The 18543-nt window shown below is 43.3% G+C and overlaps 1 protein-coding gene across 1 annotated transcript in view; it reads right to left on the bottom strand.

Annotated features, from left to right (window-relative positions):
• SORCS3 (sortilin related VPS10 domain containing receptor 3) overlaps window positions 1-18543 on the bottom strand; it is a gene marked incomplete at both ends in the record, with an annotated part of 273965 nt that overhangs the window by 179351 nt on the left and 76071 nt on the right. The window contains one exon of the mRNA XM_084290216.1: window positions 13847-13914. Within this exon, the coding sequence (XP_084146342.1) occupies window positions 13847-13914 (68 nt within the window). The remainder of the gene's footprint in view (window positions 1-13846; window positions 13915-18543) is intronic.

Below are 18543 nucleotides of genomic sequence, written 5' to 3'. Positions count from 1 at the left end.
ATGGCCTACTGCAGCATTTGTAATGATTTTTGTCACACGGATGAGAAGGAACAGTGACCACTGAGACTGAGGTAAAGGTAGCACAAGAAAGAAGCCTGAGGAACAAAGGTTTTTACTGCAGCTTCCTGCAAGTTATACAAAGACTTAGCAACGGAAACGTGGGGTGTCTGTACTGAAGAACTCAAGAACCCACTTTTCCATGAGACCTCAGCTGCAGCAACACCATCGCCAAGCACTCCTCAAGAGCTTCCTAGCAGTGCAAGTACCAAATCAGCGGCTTCATTTCCCAGTGGGCATGCCTGCAAAATACCTTGCCCAGTGACACTCAGGGAGCAGACACACAAAAGCAGAACATTTTTGCTGTTGTATATCAAGGTAAAGCACCATTCCAGTGTATGCACAATCACAACTCTGATTCTGTCAGTATTCTGTGCAACAGAGGATATTTCACAAGTTTTTGTGAGCCATGGTCAGCAGAGTGCACATACCCTGCGTGGATCAAACACAACAAAACAATCAGGCTAGGCCACAGCCCACTCACCTTCATCCTCTTGATATATAACTATCCCACAGACAAACCAAGCCCATTTTCACTATATAAAGCAGGAATACTTCCAACAAGGAAATATGGGCTTCTAATATCTTGCCACCACTCAAGAGAACAGTGTTACACAGTGAGACTCTTGCTCATCAGCATTAAAATGCCACAAGAGAAGACATGAACTTCCCACATGGTGTGAATAACACCCCTCTGCCCCTGTGATGAGGTGGTGTTGGCACAAAGCACCCTCCAAATCCTCAGAGGCAGATGGTCCACCATGAACTCCCCGGCTACGTGTTCTTCCAGAAAGAAAAAGAAAGCTCATTTTGCTTTGTTTCCCTTGCCTAGCATGAAATAGAAAATGTGCTCTTGTGGGTACAAAGCTAGATGTGCTGTGTTAACACCATATTCCTCATTGACATCTCTTTTGCCTTTATTGGTTACAGATAATAGAACCAATGGGATTTTAATCTTCCATGGGGCATTTATTCTCTACTCTGCTGGAGACACAATGAATGATGTACCATGGTCTGCTGCTTACTCTGTAGCTTTAACTACTCCATGGCAATAAAACATTATATCTGAAACCCTACATTTTAACAGATGATCTGCCTGCCTTGGCTCTTCTCAGCCATGCTTACAACTGCAAGTAACCCAAGGAAAGTAATGCTCTCCTACACATTGGCTTTGCAGACACTGGTCTCTGGGGTACCTCAAAAGGTCAACAAGCTTGCCTGTGATCCCTGAAGTAATTGCCCAAGGCCAGTGGATGGATCATGGTCTGCTGAAGTCCTCAGGGAACACGTATATGCTCTGCTGCTGAGTCAAGCTGTACAATTTTCCAATTCCCACACCAGGCCTCAGGGCCTAAATCCTGTATGCAGATGTCTCTTCCCCATGGTGTTCCTGACTTCTGCTCTGAACCTGCTGCTCTTCCCTCTCCAGGACCAATAGTCAGCCACAGTGACAACCAGGCTTCTTTCTTAGAGCAAAGCACTACTATTTCCAACATTTCAGAGAAAGAGAAGCAGGAGGATAGACAGTAAGTGCATTTCTCTTTCTGCAGGACCAATTACTCCTTAAGAGCTGCAGATTTGAAGTTTTGACCCCCTGTTCCAGTGGTGGGTTGCTCTTCCCTTCTCCATAGCTCTCCAGGTAGCTTTTGAACTTCCCAGTGCTTGTGCAAACTTGTGCTGCCAGATTCCCTTCTGCAGTTACAGATGGCACTGGCCCTGCCCCACTCACCTGCACAGCACAGTGCATGAACACAGGCCACCTCGAGGGATGCAAGTCCATGGCAAGGCCCTGGGCCATGAAGAGGCACAGCTGAGCTGCACACATCCATTTAAGCCCAACCAACCCTGCTGTGAAGTGCCTTAACCCTGGCAGGAGTTACAGACAGCTAGAGACATTCACATATTAAACATACCAGAACTCACACAAAAACATCCACGGTACCCATCTCAACCCCATACAAAACTAGTACCTGACTTTGGGGTAAGGTTTGGCACTAAGAGCCCAGCCACCTTCCTTTAGCCAGTCTCCTATTATTTTCCTTACAGACCCTCTGAGCTAAACTGTGAGATCCATACATGAAAATTTAACAAGCCTGTTACAGATCTCAAGATTTATCGTGGTTCAACGTCCCTGAACTATTCCAGTGCAGCACCACATTTGCATCTTCAACCAGACCTGTAGGATGCCGAATGCCCAGCTCCTGCAGACAGCCTGTAGCTAGATTCAGGCACCTGGGTAGTAAACTTCAGGGACAACTGGATACAACCAACTATTAACATTAACAGAGGCAATTTCCTATGGTAACTGGCCATCAAAGATCCAGAAACAAGCCCTAATAATCCAGTTACAGAATTGTCTCACTAACCTTTTACAGTTTTTATTCTGAGGGAAAAATCCCACATGTAAAAATGCACCAGGTTCCTCTGATCCTGTAGTTTATAGGAGCTTTCATTTTTACTTCTTGGTCAGGCATATACAGTAAAAGGTCAACTGAGAGATTTTAGAGAAAACATGTGATAAGCAAATAAATCAAAGGCTACCTTCCAGGCTGGGGGAATGTAGCTCTTTGTAAATATTACTTGGAGGAGTGACTGTTTGATACTGTGCACTTATTAACTTCATTAGAAGCCTAATGAACATACCTCAGAGATAATGAGAGACAGAGCAGACTCAAAGAAAGATGGAAAGATTTCTTGCATCTTTTTTTTAACAATGTTTCTCCATCCTTCAGATTATTTATAGACATTATAAAATGGCAGAGCATTTGGGAAAAAAACACAACATAATAAAACACCAATATAAACAGACACAACCCATGTTAAAGTACTAAATCCTACCAGCCACTGTACAAAGTAAAGATTTATATGACTTGGTCCCAAGCCTAATTGGAAGAAAAGTCAGGGAAAGAGGGAAAAGGGAAAAGAACAGCTCACTCAAAGAGAAGCAGATCACACACACTGATGGAGAGCCTAGTAGATAGGGGAACTGCATCCCCCAGCAAGCCATGAGGTGGCACCAACACAGAAACAGCGCAGTGCAAGTACCTGTTGTGTTGGCTCATGATCCAGCCCTGACTGCCTGGGGAGTAAGTGGAAGTGTATTTCCATATAACTGATCAGAGGCTATCTGCGGCTCAGAAAATCCTCTGAAGTTTTCACACATAATATAGTCCTTTTTTTTGTTTTTTTTTTTTTTTTGCTTCTATGAACTTGCTGAAACTCCACTTGAACCCATGTGAACCTTAGCTACCAAAATATCCTCCAGCAAGGAGATCCATAGATTAAGTATATGTTATCATAAGAACCAAAGTCTTCCACTTGTTCCCAACCTGTCTGATTTTCCTTTATTCTTCACAGGCTCACAGAATGGTTGAGGTTGGAAGAGACCTCTGGAGGTCACCTGGACCAACACTTCCCTGCACAAGTGGGGCCCATGGCCCAGGCTGCCCATGACCACATCCAGACAGCTTTAGAAAATCTCTAAGGATGGGAACTCCACAACCTTTGGGCATCCTCTCCCAGTTGTCAGTCACCCACACACTACAAATTGTTTCCTGATGTTCAGACAGAACCTCTTGTTTCAGTTTGTGTCCATTCCCTTGTCCTGTCACTGGGCACCATGGAAAAGCATCCTCATTACATGCTCCATCTTCATTACACCCTCCCTTCGGGTATTTGCATACATTAATGAGATCCTCCAGGCCTTTTCTTCCCTGGGCTGAACAATCCCAGTTCTTTCCTCACATCAGAGATGCTCCAATCCCTTGCTTTACTAGAGATCCTATCCACACCACCGAATTCTGTAAGATTTTTTTTTTATGTTCTTTTCTGGGCACCTCTTTTCAAGCTTTCCAAGTCCTACCAGATCTGATCTAGCATGAAAGTTCTTATGTGATTTATTATAAAAGTCCTTGTTTTGCAACTATTTGCATACTTATAAGTGAATTTAATGTGTGGTTTTCATTAATATTGGCACATATCCATGTCGAATGTATCTGCTACTAATCTGTGCCAATGAAAATCCTCTGCATGGTAAAAAAACGATCAGAAAAAGACATTAGTAAGGCCAAAACAAATTCATCTTTAAGTCTGGCTTCCTGCAAAAAAAAAAAAGTTTTGCAGTCAGTATCCAAATCTAATTAGAATGTAAGATGAGATAACTCAACAAAAGGAGCAGCTCTCTAATGAGAGCAATGGAATCGTTGTTCCAAATGATAAAGAAGGGATGGAATAGCCAATTCCTGTTAACAGATGCATCTCTGCTGATGCAGCAACAGTCACAACACCCACAGGATCTGCAACAGCAGGTTCTTGGCTACAAAATCCCTCCTGAACGCTGCCTTGCTACATTTCTAGTAGTAGGCAAAGCACTACAAACACCTTTTACCTGTCATAGACAAGTAAAGAGCCTGACAAGATGAATTCACAGCAGCTGCACCACTTCAAGACGACATTCACTTTTGGCAAAACTCCCCCTGGCCCTCCCAGCCACTTTCCCCAGGACTAGATATGCCTGGGAACACCATTTAAGCTGAAAATACATTTCTGATGAGATAGCCATGTCTCCATTATTGAGGAGCCCATAATCACAGAAATTAATTCAAAGACACAAAAAACACATCAAACATCATCATATAAGCTACAAAATCAGGGCAGCCATACAGTTCTGGCTTTCTAAAAACCTCTCTCCATCTTCTGCATCCCCTAGCCAACAAATTTTGTTAACTCACACCGAGACTCTCAGGCTTGCATCAACACCAGAAACATATCTGGGCATTAATTATCTTACATTTCCCTCTCCACCATCCAACTTTCTGGAATGGAAAGACAAGAGATCTAGACAGGATCTGGCTGAAAAGACTGGCTGGAAAATTCAGTTACTACAAAGCCGCCAGCTGGGCAATGGATGAAGAACTTACCCATGATGTGGAAGCCCCAAATCCCACAGTTGCATAATACAGCCCCCGTAGGTCAGATCCAGAATCTGTACTGCCCACTAACCCACACAGAACATTCTGGAGAATTATAAGGAACAGCAAAAAGAGCATGATTCTTTCCATGGTCTCTCCCCCAGCTCTCTCGACTTGGAGAGTCGAACCACAACAATGCTGAGGTGTATCATGTATTCAGAACAGTTCCAGGCTATTCCACCCAGAGCACCTGAAACACGAATAGCTCATTACTGAGGAAGAGATAACGAAGGATGGATGATGTTTCTGCAACACTACACCAAAGGCTGTAGACCTGTCTGTTCCTTGAATGCCGTATCATAAAATAATTACTGTATGCCAGAGGCTACAGCCACACTATCACGTTTAACAGCCACCAGCAGAAATATCCCCCATTAATTCACTGAGTCCCCTTTTTGAAATCCATTTACGCTTTTTATTATTTCTGCCTCACAACATCCTGTAGCAATGAGTTACACAATTTAATTACTTGTGAAATAAAAAAGCACTTCCCTTTATACTCATTCAGAGCAAGGGCTTGAACTTGGATCTTCCACACATAAGATTAGTATCAGCCTCTCCCTGGAGAGATTCGCAGTCTCTCCAATTGGAGCTCTCTGGTAGAGTATAAATAATTCAACAGATACCAGGAAGAGAAGAAAAGAGAGATGGCTGCTTAGCGCTCTCACCTGAAATGTAAGAAAATGGATGCAAAACAAAACTCACTTTTGCTCTTTTCTCCATTTTACCTGGAATTCTACCTTGGTCCTAAGAACATTTCCTCAAATAATTTGCAATTTGATTAATTCATTTCCTCTTACCCACTTGGTTTCTACCCAGAAAGCAGGATGTATCCCAAAATTCCCCAGCCTACTTGGGAACTTGAATATGCCGATAACCCAAATAATTTATAAGATCAAAACTGATGTACAATCAAATGACCTTTCTAAATCTAACACACAAGCTCCTTATGCAAACATATCTGCAATATCCACCATCAGTAGCCAACAACATTTTCTCTCAGAGCCACATGTGTGTTGTTGATAAATTCAGCAAAGCAGCCCTGCTTTGAAGCCCCAGAAGATGTGTGGATGAAGCACACCTTGAGCAGCAAGCACACTGAAATGTGAATCTGTGCTGCCACCGCAGACTGACATGCAGCACCCTCACCAAATTGAGATTCTGTGGCAGAAGGTAGTCAAAGCCAAGACTTACCTCTGTCTTCAGAGAATCACAGATATGAATAAAGCACTCTGAATACTGGTTAAAGTTTTTAATTAACAGCCTAGCTAAAACACCACTGCATTCTGCAGTTTTGTTTTTATTAATTCTCTCTGATTCAGCAGGAATTCCACTAAGGAATAGGGATGAGCAGATGCAGGGGGAAGCACATTAATAAATCATAAGTGTCATTAAAATTTGTAAACTAATATCTTCTGGGAAGTCTTGGCAATTAGTCTCAGAGCTTTTTTGGCAAACAAAAAATTAATAAAACCAAAAGGTCCCACGTCTGATGAAATCTCCACCCCCACAGAAAGTTCACTGATGGAACAATTAAGAGACACAACAAATAGGCCATCCAGAAGGCTGGTTCACAAAAGACAAATAAGCTTCACAAAACAAGACAAAGGCATTTTAATAAACAAGGGTGGGACTTGGACCTACACACCACCCAAAGACATTTAGGAAGTCTTTAAGACTCAAATTTGCTGGGCTTCTACTTTTAGCATGACTTTGCATTGCCTCTCTTGGCTCCCTCCATCTCTGAAGCAATGTTAACTTCATTACTTGCTAAAGCAAAGAACCAGCAGAAAGCAGAGGTGTTAATGTGACTACTCCCTTGCAGAAACATCCCACGGGATGTAATAGGGCTAGGAAAGCAACAGGAAGGAGACATGAAACTTCCATCCAGAAGTTAGTCAAACAAAAAATGAAATAAAAATCATTTTCTGTTACCATTACTAAGTATACCTAACTAAAACACAGTCCTGAATTCAAAATAAGACTATTAATTTTCATTATTGCTTCTCAAAACAAATATTTAAAGCAGTTTTGCCCAATTTTATCCATTTGTTGCAATGCCAGCATCTCTTTCAATTCTGAACTGCCAAAGATGTATGCTCTGGACACCACCTGGGACATTCAAAGAGGGGTGACACTATGGTTTATTCCATTCCACTTTTAATTTTTTTTTAATCCTATGGACATTTATTTTGAGACACACAGCCCAAACAAATCAAAACAATCCTATACATATATACATATATATATATGCATTTTCTGAAGTCCACACAAACAAAAGACCTAAGTCTCCAGAAAGCCATAATCAGAAGGAAAACGAACCACCTCAAACCAGAAAAGTAATTTTGAAACAGGTCATAATTAGTTACTTCAAATGATTTCCCTTGTACAGCGGGATACAAAGGTGAACGGTTATCACCATCTAATAATCAGCAATTTGTAACCCTCCTGTCACAGATACCCCCTGAAACCAGGGAACACAAGGAAGCTAAGCCACCTCTTTATCGCTCTTAATAGTTATGAAAGGAGTGCAGAAAAACCATTATATGCATAGCCTTTCGTGAACATTTAGCATCCCTACGGCATCCCTAAGGCAATGCCCTTTACCCATTAATTTCTCTCCTGGCTGATACTCAACAACTCTTTCCACCTGCCAAGCTTTCTCTCCTGCTCCTCTTTCTGAACGAGGCAGGACCCGCTTTAGTGCCTGCTGCAACGCGTGCACAGCTGGACAAGCACAGATGTCGGGAGCCCCTGCCAGGCCTGATCAGTCAGCTCGAGCAAGAGAACGAGACCTGTCAAACAGGCGTTTAGCCATGAGAGCGAAGAAGAAACTTTCACTCGGTTCAAGAATGCTGCATTTTCTGTTCTTTACAGGTAGTAACTACATAGCTCTTTGGGCCAAGGAACTTCTCTTTATTAAATGGCCACAATTTCATCTGGCAAAAGCTCGCTGAGGAGCGGGCCAACAGGCAGCTACTGTGCACCTCCCAGTAGTGGAAGCACGGCTCCTTTGCCTGAGATGGCATCTCGTGACTGACGGCAGGCTGCACTGAGCCAGGGACACCTGAGTCACCCACTGCGGGGAAAATATAAATCACCAAGAGTACTGGAGATAAAGAACTGAATTATTTTGGGATGCTGCTGTAGCCCCACACAAATCCCAACTCAGGGTGCTGCGAGCTCTGTGGAACAGCCCTCACTCACACTCCTCTCCTCCAGTTTCCCATTTCCTTAGCTCTCCAAAGGGTCTGAACCTAGCAGCTTGCAACCCCAAAGGTTTTGACAGGTGACTCCTGTGGCCTGAGAAAACTAGCCACCACTGAGCTAGGCAATTTATACACACTAATAAATAACTGAAGTTACTGAGCTTTCGGAGACCCTGGATTTTGAATCCAAGAGAGATCGGGGATGTGCTTGCACACTCAAGCTGGCTCCTTCCCTTGACACACTGATAGCTGATTGCAGATATGATGAAGCCCTTCTTTTAATCAGCAGATGAATTCTGCACTTTACAACGTTGTTAAAAATGCCAAATAAGATGCAGTAACAGGAAGGCATTACTACTCTGAAAACCAGCTCCATTAATTTTATGCCTGAATACAGTCCTGCAGAAAATAGCATATATCTAAAACGCATGCTGTCAGCGTAATGGTGGCAAACAATAGATATAATCAAATTTGACACTACTGCAGGGAGATGCCAGCTGGTCATGGTGGCTGTCTCGAGACTGCATTTCAATACAGTGGATTTCAGTGAAACCACGCTGCTCCATTTCAAAATGCGTGGAACCTGACTGGCACCGAGCAAGAGGTTACGGCACAAAGCAGAAATTGCCCCTCTCAGCCCCACAGACTAAATAATGCATCACCACTGGGCCAGAAACTCTTAATGAAGCTCTGGCTGTGCCATGACCTGTTTCAGGATTAGCTTGCTTCACAAAGGATGACATGAAAATTTCAGTCATGTTCACTGAATATCCCCTGGTCTCTCCCTTCTTACCTATCTTGAAGACAGCTACATTTGGAGCAGGGAGATTAAACCCTGCTCCCAACAGGGAGCCATGGCATTTCACACCTGCCCTACCTGAAGCCAGCTCCATACACAGCACACAAACCTGAGACAGAAATCAGCATGAACTTTGCAGAGTGAATCAGTGCAACTTTGCAGAGGAAAAAGAGGCTACAGGTACACCAAAAGATGCTGGTGGCCTGATGCCACCAGACAGCATATGAGGCTGAAATGCAAGGACGTAGGGAAAAATAACATACAGCCCTCTGGTAATTCAAACAGCACCGCAAGAACAGTGCGAGATCGAAGGCAGCTTGCAACCAAGCTGAGAGGTTTTACTCTTCTCAGCTCCAAGCTCAGGGTTGTAGCTGATCTGTTTTGCAGTTGCCTCTAGGAAAAAGCTGAAAAGTGATTTATTTCTGTTGTTTGTTTTTCAACTCAACACACAGGCTACGACAAACCAATCTCTTCAGGCATAGCAGCCACAAGAGAAAAAAATGCTTGGGGATTTTTGAGCGCTGCCATGGAAACCTAATTTCTTGGTTAATAAACAACAAAACAAGAAGAAATATATGTAAAAATACCTTCGGTAACATTCTAGATTCTTAAGAAGAAAGAGTCAGTCAGGATTTTGAGTATGGGTTAATGCCCAGGCCAGCGTTATATAGCATCAGATAATTTAGTGGGCTCCACAGCCAGAGGATGGGAATTCCAGGGGAGCCATCAAGGCCTGGTAAAATGGCAGCAGGGACTCAGAGCTGACACATGCAAGTGCTTGCACTTTGGAAGAAAAGCTGAACTACTCCCCACTGCCTAATTAGCTGATGTGCTGCAGTCATGGCTATCACATTGATCATAAATACCTCCCTGCTAGCTTGGGCTTCTCTTGTCTGTTATGTTGCCTGTTGTCTCTTTGTCTTCATCTGAGATTGAAAGTTCCCTTGGGATGGAGGCTGTCTTTTTAGCTACTGCAATCCAAATAATTAGGACTGTTCCTGGGTACAAAATTAGGTGACAGCAGAAGAAAGAAAAATAAAATAAAACAAAATAATGTTTTTATTCCAGTTATCTTACAAGAAAAGCTGCTCATCCTACACTGGCTAAAACAGATGAAAACATTTTCAATATTGCCATGACTCGAAATACTTATCCAGAATGTCATGTTGATGTAACCATCTCAGAAATGTACGGCTAAAATAGACAGAATTAGCAACAAGCAAGGAAATCTTCACAAGGCTCTTCCTTTGCTTGTAAAAAGCTGTGAAATCTAGAAGACCCACAGAACAAGAAAAGGAGCTCAACAGATTCCTGTTTATTCACACCCATAGCATGAGAAGGAAACAACTGGATAGCAACAAGATTAACTAATGAAAGGACTTTCTGCCTAGCATACAGCCTACAGAGCACCCCATATATTATATCTGAGTACAGCACACGTCTGAAACCAAGACTCATTTATCACAGTCACAGTTCCCGTGTTCATCTGAAAGTGTTATGAACACATACATTTGAAGAAATAAACCACTGAACAGACTTTTTCCCCTTCTCTTCTCCTCCTAATAAAATTTGCCTGAGATTTCCCACAGAAAAACAGGCACAAAACTTCAACCTTCAGCCCTTGGTTGTGGGTGGCATCTTTTAGACACCGTATTTTGCATCTCTAACCCTCTCATTTGTCCTCTGCTTGACAGGTGCCTTCCCATGAAGCAGCAGCCTCTCTTTGCAGCAGCAGTTCATATTTTATGACAGATCACCTCTGCGTGATCACAGCTCACCATGGAAGCTGAAGTTTGGTTCAGGGACCTTGGTCTACAGAGGGTTTGGAAACTGAATGCTCCCCAGCAGCACTTCAAATCTAAATCATTTGAGTTTATGGATTAAGAGGGAAGACTGTTTTCCTTTTTTTTTTTCTCCCCATAAAATTTTCTCTATCACACACAGAATTCTACAGAAGCCATAGGTCTATCTTCTAATCCCAATTTTATTTAAAATCAGATAGGATGGCAGCTGGATTCCCAACAAACAGCCACCTAGCAAGATCCCTTGCTAGGCAATGAGAACTGATAAAGCATTATATGCCTGAAAAGCTTACCTAATTTTTACAGCTCTATGTCTTGACCTACAAGAAGACCTCCCCCCATAAATTTTGATGCCTCACACCATCACAACACAATCGCAACAAGGCAGATCCCTTTTACGGGAGGAAAACAATCACCTCCACTCACTTGGTGGGGAAAACAAAAATGCAACCCCCAACTGACAGACACCTCTTGTGACCAAGAAGAGGAGCAACATTCACAAGGGGGAGGGATGTGTGTGTTTTTCCCTCAAGCTGGCTGCTGCAGTAGCAATGGAGGCTTTTTCAGTGATATTTTTGGCCTAAGAAACATGGATTTACTTATTAAAGCAGTCTGTGCTGCTGCATTCAAATGCTGACTAGCATTTCCTCTGTCTAAATTCTTATCAGCCTGATAGAGGAGCAGCTTCCGATGTAACTTTTCATTCTCTCTTGCTCCTTTTTTAATTACATTCGGGATGTTTTCATATTGATTCACTCGTCTTTGTATTTAAATGCAGGTATTAGAAATTTGTCTTATATAGCACTTTGCATCAAAGCATCTCGTGCCACAACCCGGGGGGGAGACTGAGCAAAAGCTTTTGATGCATGAGGCAGGCAGAGGCAAGATGATATTTGAAGATTGCATTCCACTCTGCTCTATCTTATCGTCCTCTGAAGCACTGCTGTGTGATTCACCGCTCTCCGCCACAAAAACCGCTTCTCTCGTGTGGAAGCAACTGTTTGCCAAGCGCTCAGAAGAGGCACCACACAGCACTGCTGCTCAGATGGACAGAGCTCTGAGTTGGCAGACAACACAAGCCACAGTCCCAGAAAACAGGTAGAAAAAGTGGAAATCTCCTTCTGATGTTTAATTGATATTTGCATTCAATTTGTGACCCACCCAGTTCCTGGGGCTCAAAGATGATTTTGAAGGAGTCTATAAAAAAGTAACCAAGGAAAGCAAATATATGACCAGAAGACGTAATTTCACTCTGCAAAGACAGATCTTCCTTATGAAATTTTCAGGGTCTCAAAAATTGAGAGAAAATATTGAAAAGTACCTATTTAAATAATGCAGAGATTCAGAGGCTTTCATGTATAAATGGAACAGAATATCCTGCGAAAAGGAACCTCTCTTGGCTTATTTCTTCCGCATTGTATCTATTTGTATTGCTACAACATCTTTTCAAAAAAGAAAACCAAAGCTGTTCTCTTAAAGAAAGAAAAAAACACTTCCCTCTAAACTGCAGGATGGTTTAATCCTCAGTTTTCCAGGTGGGAAACTCAGATTTAGAGCCCAAGAGCTCTACCTAGCTAGATTTTACCTTGACCTTTCCTCCCAAACCTTGGAAGAGAACCCAGCTTGAGCCTCCAGACCCCCCAACAGCCCGTCTTTCACCACAGAAGAGAGACAGAAGCGTCCCAAAACAGACAAACACACAGAACAGGGCATCTCCCCAGATGCCCAAGCAGCTGATACATTCAGTTGGACAGATGAGCTGTGTTTCTGTCACTCTGGGAAAGCTCCAAGAGCGCTGCTGCTGTCACCTTCCTGCAGAGCTCAGGTGCTGCTCTGAGATCAGCATTAGGACAGGATTTGCCTGCTTGTTACATTATTTATGCAGAGCAGATTGCTCAGCAATTACATTTAAAGTACAATCACAGTGCCATTTGTACTTGTTAGGTAAAGAGGCAAAAGTTTTCAAGGCTTAAATACCTTGAAAAGTACCAGGATAAGTGGAAATGAAGGTGTTCTCTCTTATTAGCTGCACGGTTATTTATACTTTTGCAGATTACCATGGTACAGTGCAATTAAGCTTTGTATTTACTGTGCAAATTGAGAAGTTTCAAGAGCTCTACTAAACAATTAACCCTTAAATGCATTAATGGGAATAACCCACAACTCAATCCCAAAATCTGATCCAAACAAGAGCTTCTAAATTAACGTGGAAGAAAGGACAAGAGACCACCTGCAAGAAGCTGCTTAGACTCGGAGCAACAGCTACAATGCAGTGACAGCACCACCAATTACAATTTCTGGAGGTTGAGCAATAACAGTAATACAAAAGATAAATCTAACACAAAGCACTGGTGTCTTCCCCACCCTATGCCCTTTTTCTTGTTGCTGTTCTGACAGTAAAAAAACACCTAAGTAACAATCCCCCAGGAACTGGTCTGCTTGTTCATAAGGGTGTTCTGTGTGTTTTGTTTTGTTTTTTAAACACATCTATACCAACCCATCGCTGTGATCTCTAACCCTTGGATCGCTACTGTCCTCACAGCCCCGGGCAACACTAAATCACCACCAAGTTGACCATCTCAGCTCACAGGGTTGAGAAACGTGGCTAAGACCAGCTAAGCTCATACCAGGCACAGGGTCGTACACTATCTTGGACACTGTTCCAGCAAGCACGTACCATCTACAGAGACCGTTCTCATTGCCAGCACCATGGCAGAGGCTCTGAGGAATGAAGAGCCTTGTTTAAGGATGCTCAGAAAGGACAGAACAAAAGCTCCTCTGTGTGTCTATGGAAATGCCCTACATCAACAAAGCATCTGATTTGCAGACCTCACTTTGTTAAATCAATTCTTTCTTAATCATGCATCCCCTTTCAACTTCAGTTATCTCAGATCCCCCCCATCTCCTCCCCAGATCAACTCTGACCTCCCCTTGCTCAGCCTCCAGTTTTACAAGAGGCACTGTGCACCCCTTCCATGCCACTTGCTGTAATTCCTACAGCCCGCTTACCTCCACAGCGAGCTCTCGGTAACACTCCCCAGGTTGAAGTCGTAGAGCTTTGTCAGAATGAGAATCACCTGTGGAAGGGGAAGGGAGGAAGGAGGAGAAAGGGGAAAAAGAAAAAAAAGGATTTTCTTTAGACTGTGTAACAATATACAAGGCATCTGAAATCACCCAAAGGAGAGCTTAGCGTTTATCCATTAAAGTTCCCGTATTATAGGATCAAGTAAGTTTTAAAAAAGAAAATCATTAGCTTAATGCATCATGTAACCAGTAACGTTTATTTTAATCCTGGAGATGTTTTACATTTGAAATAAAACATGCCACCAGGAATTAACTGAACATTGCGAGCTGCCCTCTCTACACCTATGGTTATTCAAGGACAGGAATGGAATTGGGATGATCCCTTGGTAATTCAACAGACAAATCAGAAATTACACTTGACGTTTTCCTGTTTCTCTCAAGGTGCTAACATGGACTAGTCTCCATGGAAAGAAATGATAAATTTGGTTATGAAGATCCCAATCCAGCAAAAGAGCCCATTTTGCCCCAAACGGATTTTGTTGCAACAAGGAGCCTTTCTATTGCAAAAGCCCCATCTCCCTCCCTCCCTCTCCTCCCATGGCAATGGGACCTGCCACACCTATCATTTGGGTTTCCCAGCTGAGAGGCTGCTAGGTGAGGAGTTTAAAGCTTTGCAGAACGGAAAAATGCCAAAGGATTAATCAATATCAGAGGCTGCAGCAGTCTGTTACCGTCAGCATAATACCGGGAAGAGACCTGTTCAAATCATAAGGACCTTGGTACGTGACTATGCAATCGGTGCCCAACTTAATGGCTTTTGAAAAGATGCTCTGAGCATCCCTTTTGCTACTGGATTCACTTCCCCCTTCCCCGATTGCATTTTTCCCTTTATTTCCCTATGCAGAGACCTTTAGGAGGAAGATAAAAGCAAAGCTGCTTCCAAGCAGGGTGTGAAAAGAAACCTGCCAGGCAGATTTGAGTCAGCATATGCAAGCCCATGTCAGCCTAAACTGCTGCTGTGCAGCAGGGAAATAAGGACAAGGCCCTTTTTATTGAGACTTAAACCTCGCACACACCTTCCCATACAAATCGGGAAGAACCAGCTGCCACTCACAGCAGCCAAGGATCGTACATGTCCTTGCACCAACTGATGGGAGCAGCCTGCACTGCTCCTAGCTAAAACCTGCCAAGGGACGTTTATAGATATGACCCATATTTCCAGAGTCACTCCAATAGGATATCTCATGAATGGAAATTTAGAAGCCATGCACCCCAGCATAAGCAGTGCCTTGCCAGGAACGACTCCCTCTTTAGTGCTCACAACTGAGGCAAGGTTTCACAGAGGTATTTTTCCAGTTTCAACCTGGAGGAGGACTCCCACTGAGGTCAGCAGATCCTGGATCCAGTCCTAAACGTATTACACGAAGCCTCTATATCATGATCAAACTTCAACAGAATAACTCTTGCTTAAATTGCAATCCCAACTGGAGGCAGCATCCATAACCTGCCAGCACTGTGTGTGCCTCTCCTCAGATCTCCTATGCCTTGTATTTTTGGAGATACAAACCCTACAAATCGCAGGAAAATGGCAGCTTTGCAGGAGTGGGGTGAAGCCTGCTCAGCTCCTGGGTATAAATACAAAGTAAAAGCATGCTGTTTAGTAGGGTTTTTCTGAATTTTCATGCACAGTTACTACCAAAAATCCAGCTCTGCCCATTGTCAACACATGCAGAACAAAAGCATAACCACTCCTATGCAGCTAAATCTCAGGGGGTCCCTGGGGCATGGTAATACAGCCACCTGCAGCAAAATGCCCACAAACTCACTTACCACATATGTCCAGGCCAGGCACCAGACCACAAGCCCAGGGACACCACCCTGTCCCATTTGCTTTTGAGACAAAACTGTTGAAATTCAACAATGTTAATGCTCACGCTGTCTTGGAAGCTTGACAAACAGAGGGCTGGGGAGGCTTTACCCCACAGCCTGCCCCAGGAACACTGCAAGAGGACATTCCCCACCACACAGCCTTTGAGACTGCAGCAGCAGATGCTGCTAGCAAGCAAGTGTCCCAGGTGGTTAAGACACAGATCAGAGCCCAAAAGACACAGCTGGTTCCTGCCTTGCTTTCACAGGGTGTTTCTGACACAGCCTTGCAATGGGGGCTTCAAAATATTTCAAGAAGCTACCCTGAGGTCTCCGCATGGTGTTGTCCCAACTGTGTCAAGTGACTGCAAGAGGGGTGGCAGGGGCAGACCCGGGCAAGAGCCCAATTCTCTAGGACATTGTTATGTGAATGCTTTAAGTGAAAAAGAATGGAACAAAACAAAGAAAATTAGATAATTTTGTCCAAAACTGAATTCTGACAGGGAAAAAAAAAGAAAACCCCTCACTGATTCAAGCTGAGACATTTGATTCAAATTCCTACTTTGTAGTTGAAGAAGCTTTGCTTGTTTTTGTCAACACTGACAAATAATCATGGCTTTTCTGTGTCAGAGTAATTTTGCATGAAAATCTTGATGGTTTTCATTTTAAAAGCTGAATTCAATTGAAAATTGGAGATTTCACATTTAAAGCATGAACTGCTTCAAAACAAAAAAAGCATTTTCTCCCCCTGAACTGCAGGAAATGTAGAATTGCCACCCCACAGGAAAAAGCACACTCCTCAACCTAAATCAAGATGAAAAGATTTTGATCTGGGGAAAAGAAATATATATATATATAAAAAAAAAAAAAAAAAAAAAAAAAAGTTCCCGGTTATATTGTTTCAGAAACAAAGAAAACTTTCACTTAGGCATTATTTTTTTTTAATCAAAATAAAGAAAACAACTGTATAGTCTCAAATGAAACTGTCTGGTTTCCATTCATCAAACCGACGCCCCCAAAATTAATTTTTAAGTCAAATGAATGCTGAGCTGCCTTTTTCCCCAGGCTCATAGTGCTTGCTCTGGGGAACATGGCTCAGGTGGGAAATTTCCCCACTGTCCCCCGGGGACCAGGCGCTTCCCCCAGCCCCATAGGTGGGTGTCCCTGGGGGCACCGAGCAGCCCAGCTGGCTGAGAGTCAAGCGAGAGAGGAGCAGCCTGCAGGACAGAGCCGGGAAATAGGTCAGGCTGAATTACAGCTCCCTTAAGGCAACAGAAACCCTTTGGAAAATGTAATTTAAAGCTGAGCTTACACAAAACTAAATGACCTGAAAATTCAATAAACTGTTTCGGTTTTCAAGGCAGAAGTGGGGATGGAGAAAGGATAATCAGAGAAAGTTTTTTGTGGTTTTTTTTTGTTTGTTTGTTTTGTTTTTGTTTTTTTGTTTGTTTTGTTGTTTTTTTTTCCCCCATGGAACCGAAATGACATTCCAGTCCTTCAAGGATTTCCTCGTGCAGTGTATTTTACACATAGGCCTCCCATATGTTTTTGTTCTGTACAAACTATGTTGTTGACTGAAGACCCTGCTAAAAGGTCTGCGTGACAAAAATGCCAACCCTTGTCAATTACTCATCCTCAAAGGCTTACACTATAATACAGTTTAAGAGTCCCTGGCACTTTCCAGTCCTGCCATGGCACTGAGCCACTAGGTCCAGGCCCAACGTGACAGACCTCTCCTCGAAGGCCAGCAGGTCTCCGGGCCTGCCCAGCCTAGCAACCTCAAGCCTTGACACAATTTGGCTGATGTGAAATGACAGAAAATACGACCAGAAATAGGAGTCCAAGTTTCTTTCTGCGTTGAGAAGAAATCCCTGAGGGGGCTCCTATTGTTCAGGAAATTATTAGGAATCTCTGAGCCTATAAATCACAGAAGTGCTCAGAAGCTCTTCAGAGTGTTTGGTGGCGTAGCAATCTTTTGTGCTCATAAAATTTTACTATGAAGGAAAATGACTTTAGTTCATTAAACCCTCCTCCAGATCTTGCTGATTCCAAGTTGGCAAAGTGCTTTGCACATACCCCACAGTAGATACATAACTGGTTCCCACAAATCAGCACATAAAGGCACTGCAGTTCCTCCAGCAGGCTGACAGCAAACTTCAGAACAACCGAGAAGTGCCAAGTCATGGGCAGTCATCCTCCAGTATTGGGAGACACGTATTAGAGAAGGGGGAGAAGAGCAGCAGCCAGAGAGAAGAGGCGACCATGTCACGTAGACGTCTGAAAGGCCAGCCCCGAGCTGCTTGGTGAGACTCACCTCGCCTCTAAGTGATCCCAGTGTATCAGCACAGAGATTTACACAGCTCGCCACTGCCCCTGTCCACATATTTACAGAAAGTAATTAATAATGAGCAAAGGGATGAGCACCGCGTAGCACACAGCACAACAAAGGAACTGTGAACAAATTTACAAGTGAAAAATGAGAGCTCTTTGCTTGCTTGCTCTGGCAGGCAGGGTCCTGGACTCCATTTCCTACCTATAGACCTATTTCCATGATGTTTGCAGCCTTTGCTGCCCCACACACCAGCCACAGGAAGCTTGTCCACAATTTTCATCAACCTTTCCCCCATTCAGATTAGAGCAAAGCACCCAACAAGTAAATTAAAAATGTGAATGGGCACAGCTCCTGGGAACCAGCAGCAGCAAACTGCTCGCGGATGAAGGCAAATTGGCTTAAAAAGGTTTAGGACCTGAACGCCGGCAGCGCTGCCCTATGGAGTTCCCTAGCTGCTTGTTTCTTTCATTTATTTTTTCTTTTT

Source organism: Netta rufina, assembly GCF_964035555.1.
Source record: "Netta rufina genome assembly, chromosome: 7".
Classification (NCBI taxonomy): Eukaryota; Metazoa; Chordata; class Aves; order Anseriformes; family Anatidae; genus Netta; species Netta rufina.
Note: the sequence above shows the minus strand (reverse complement) of the source record. Positions and strands in the feature narration are given on the sequence as shown.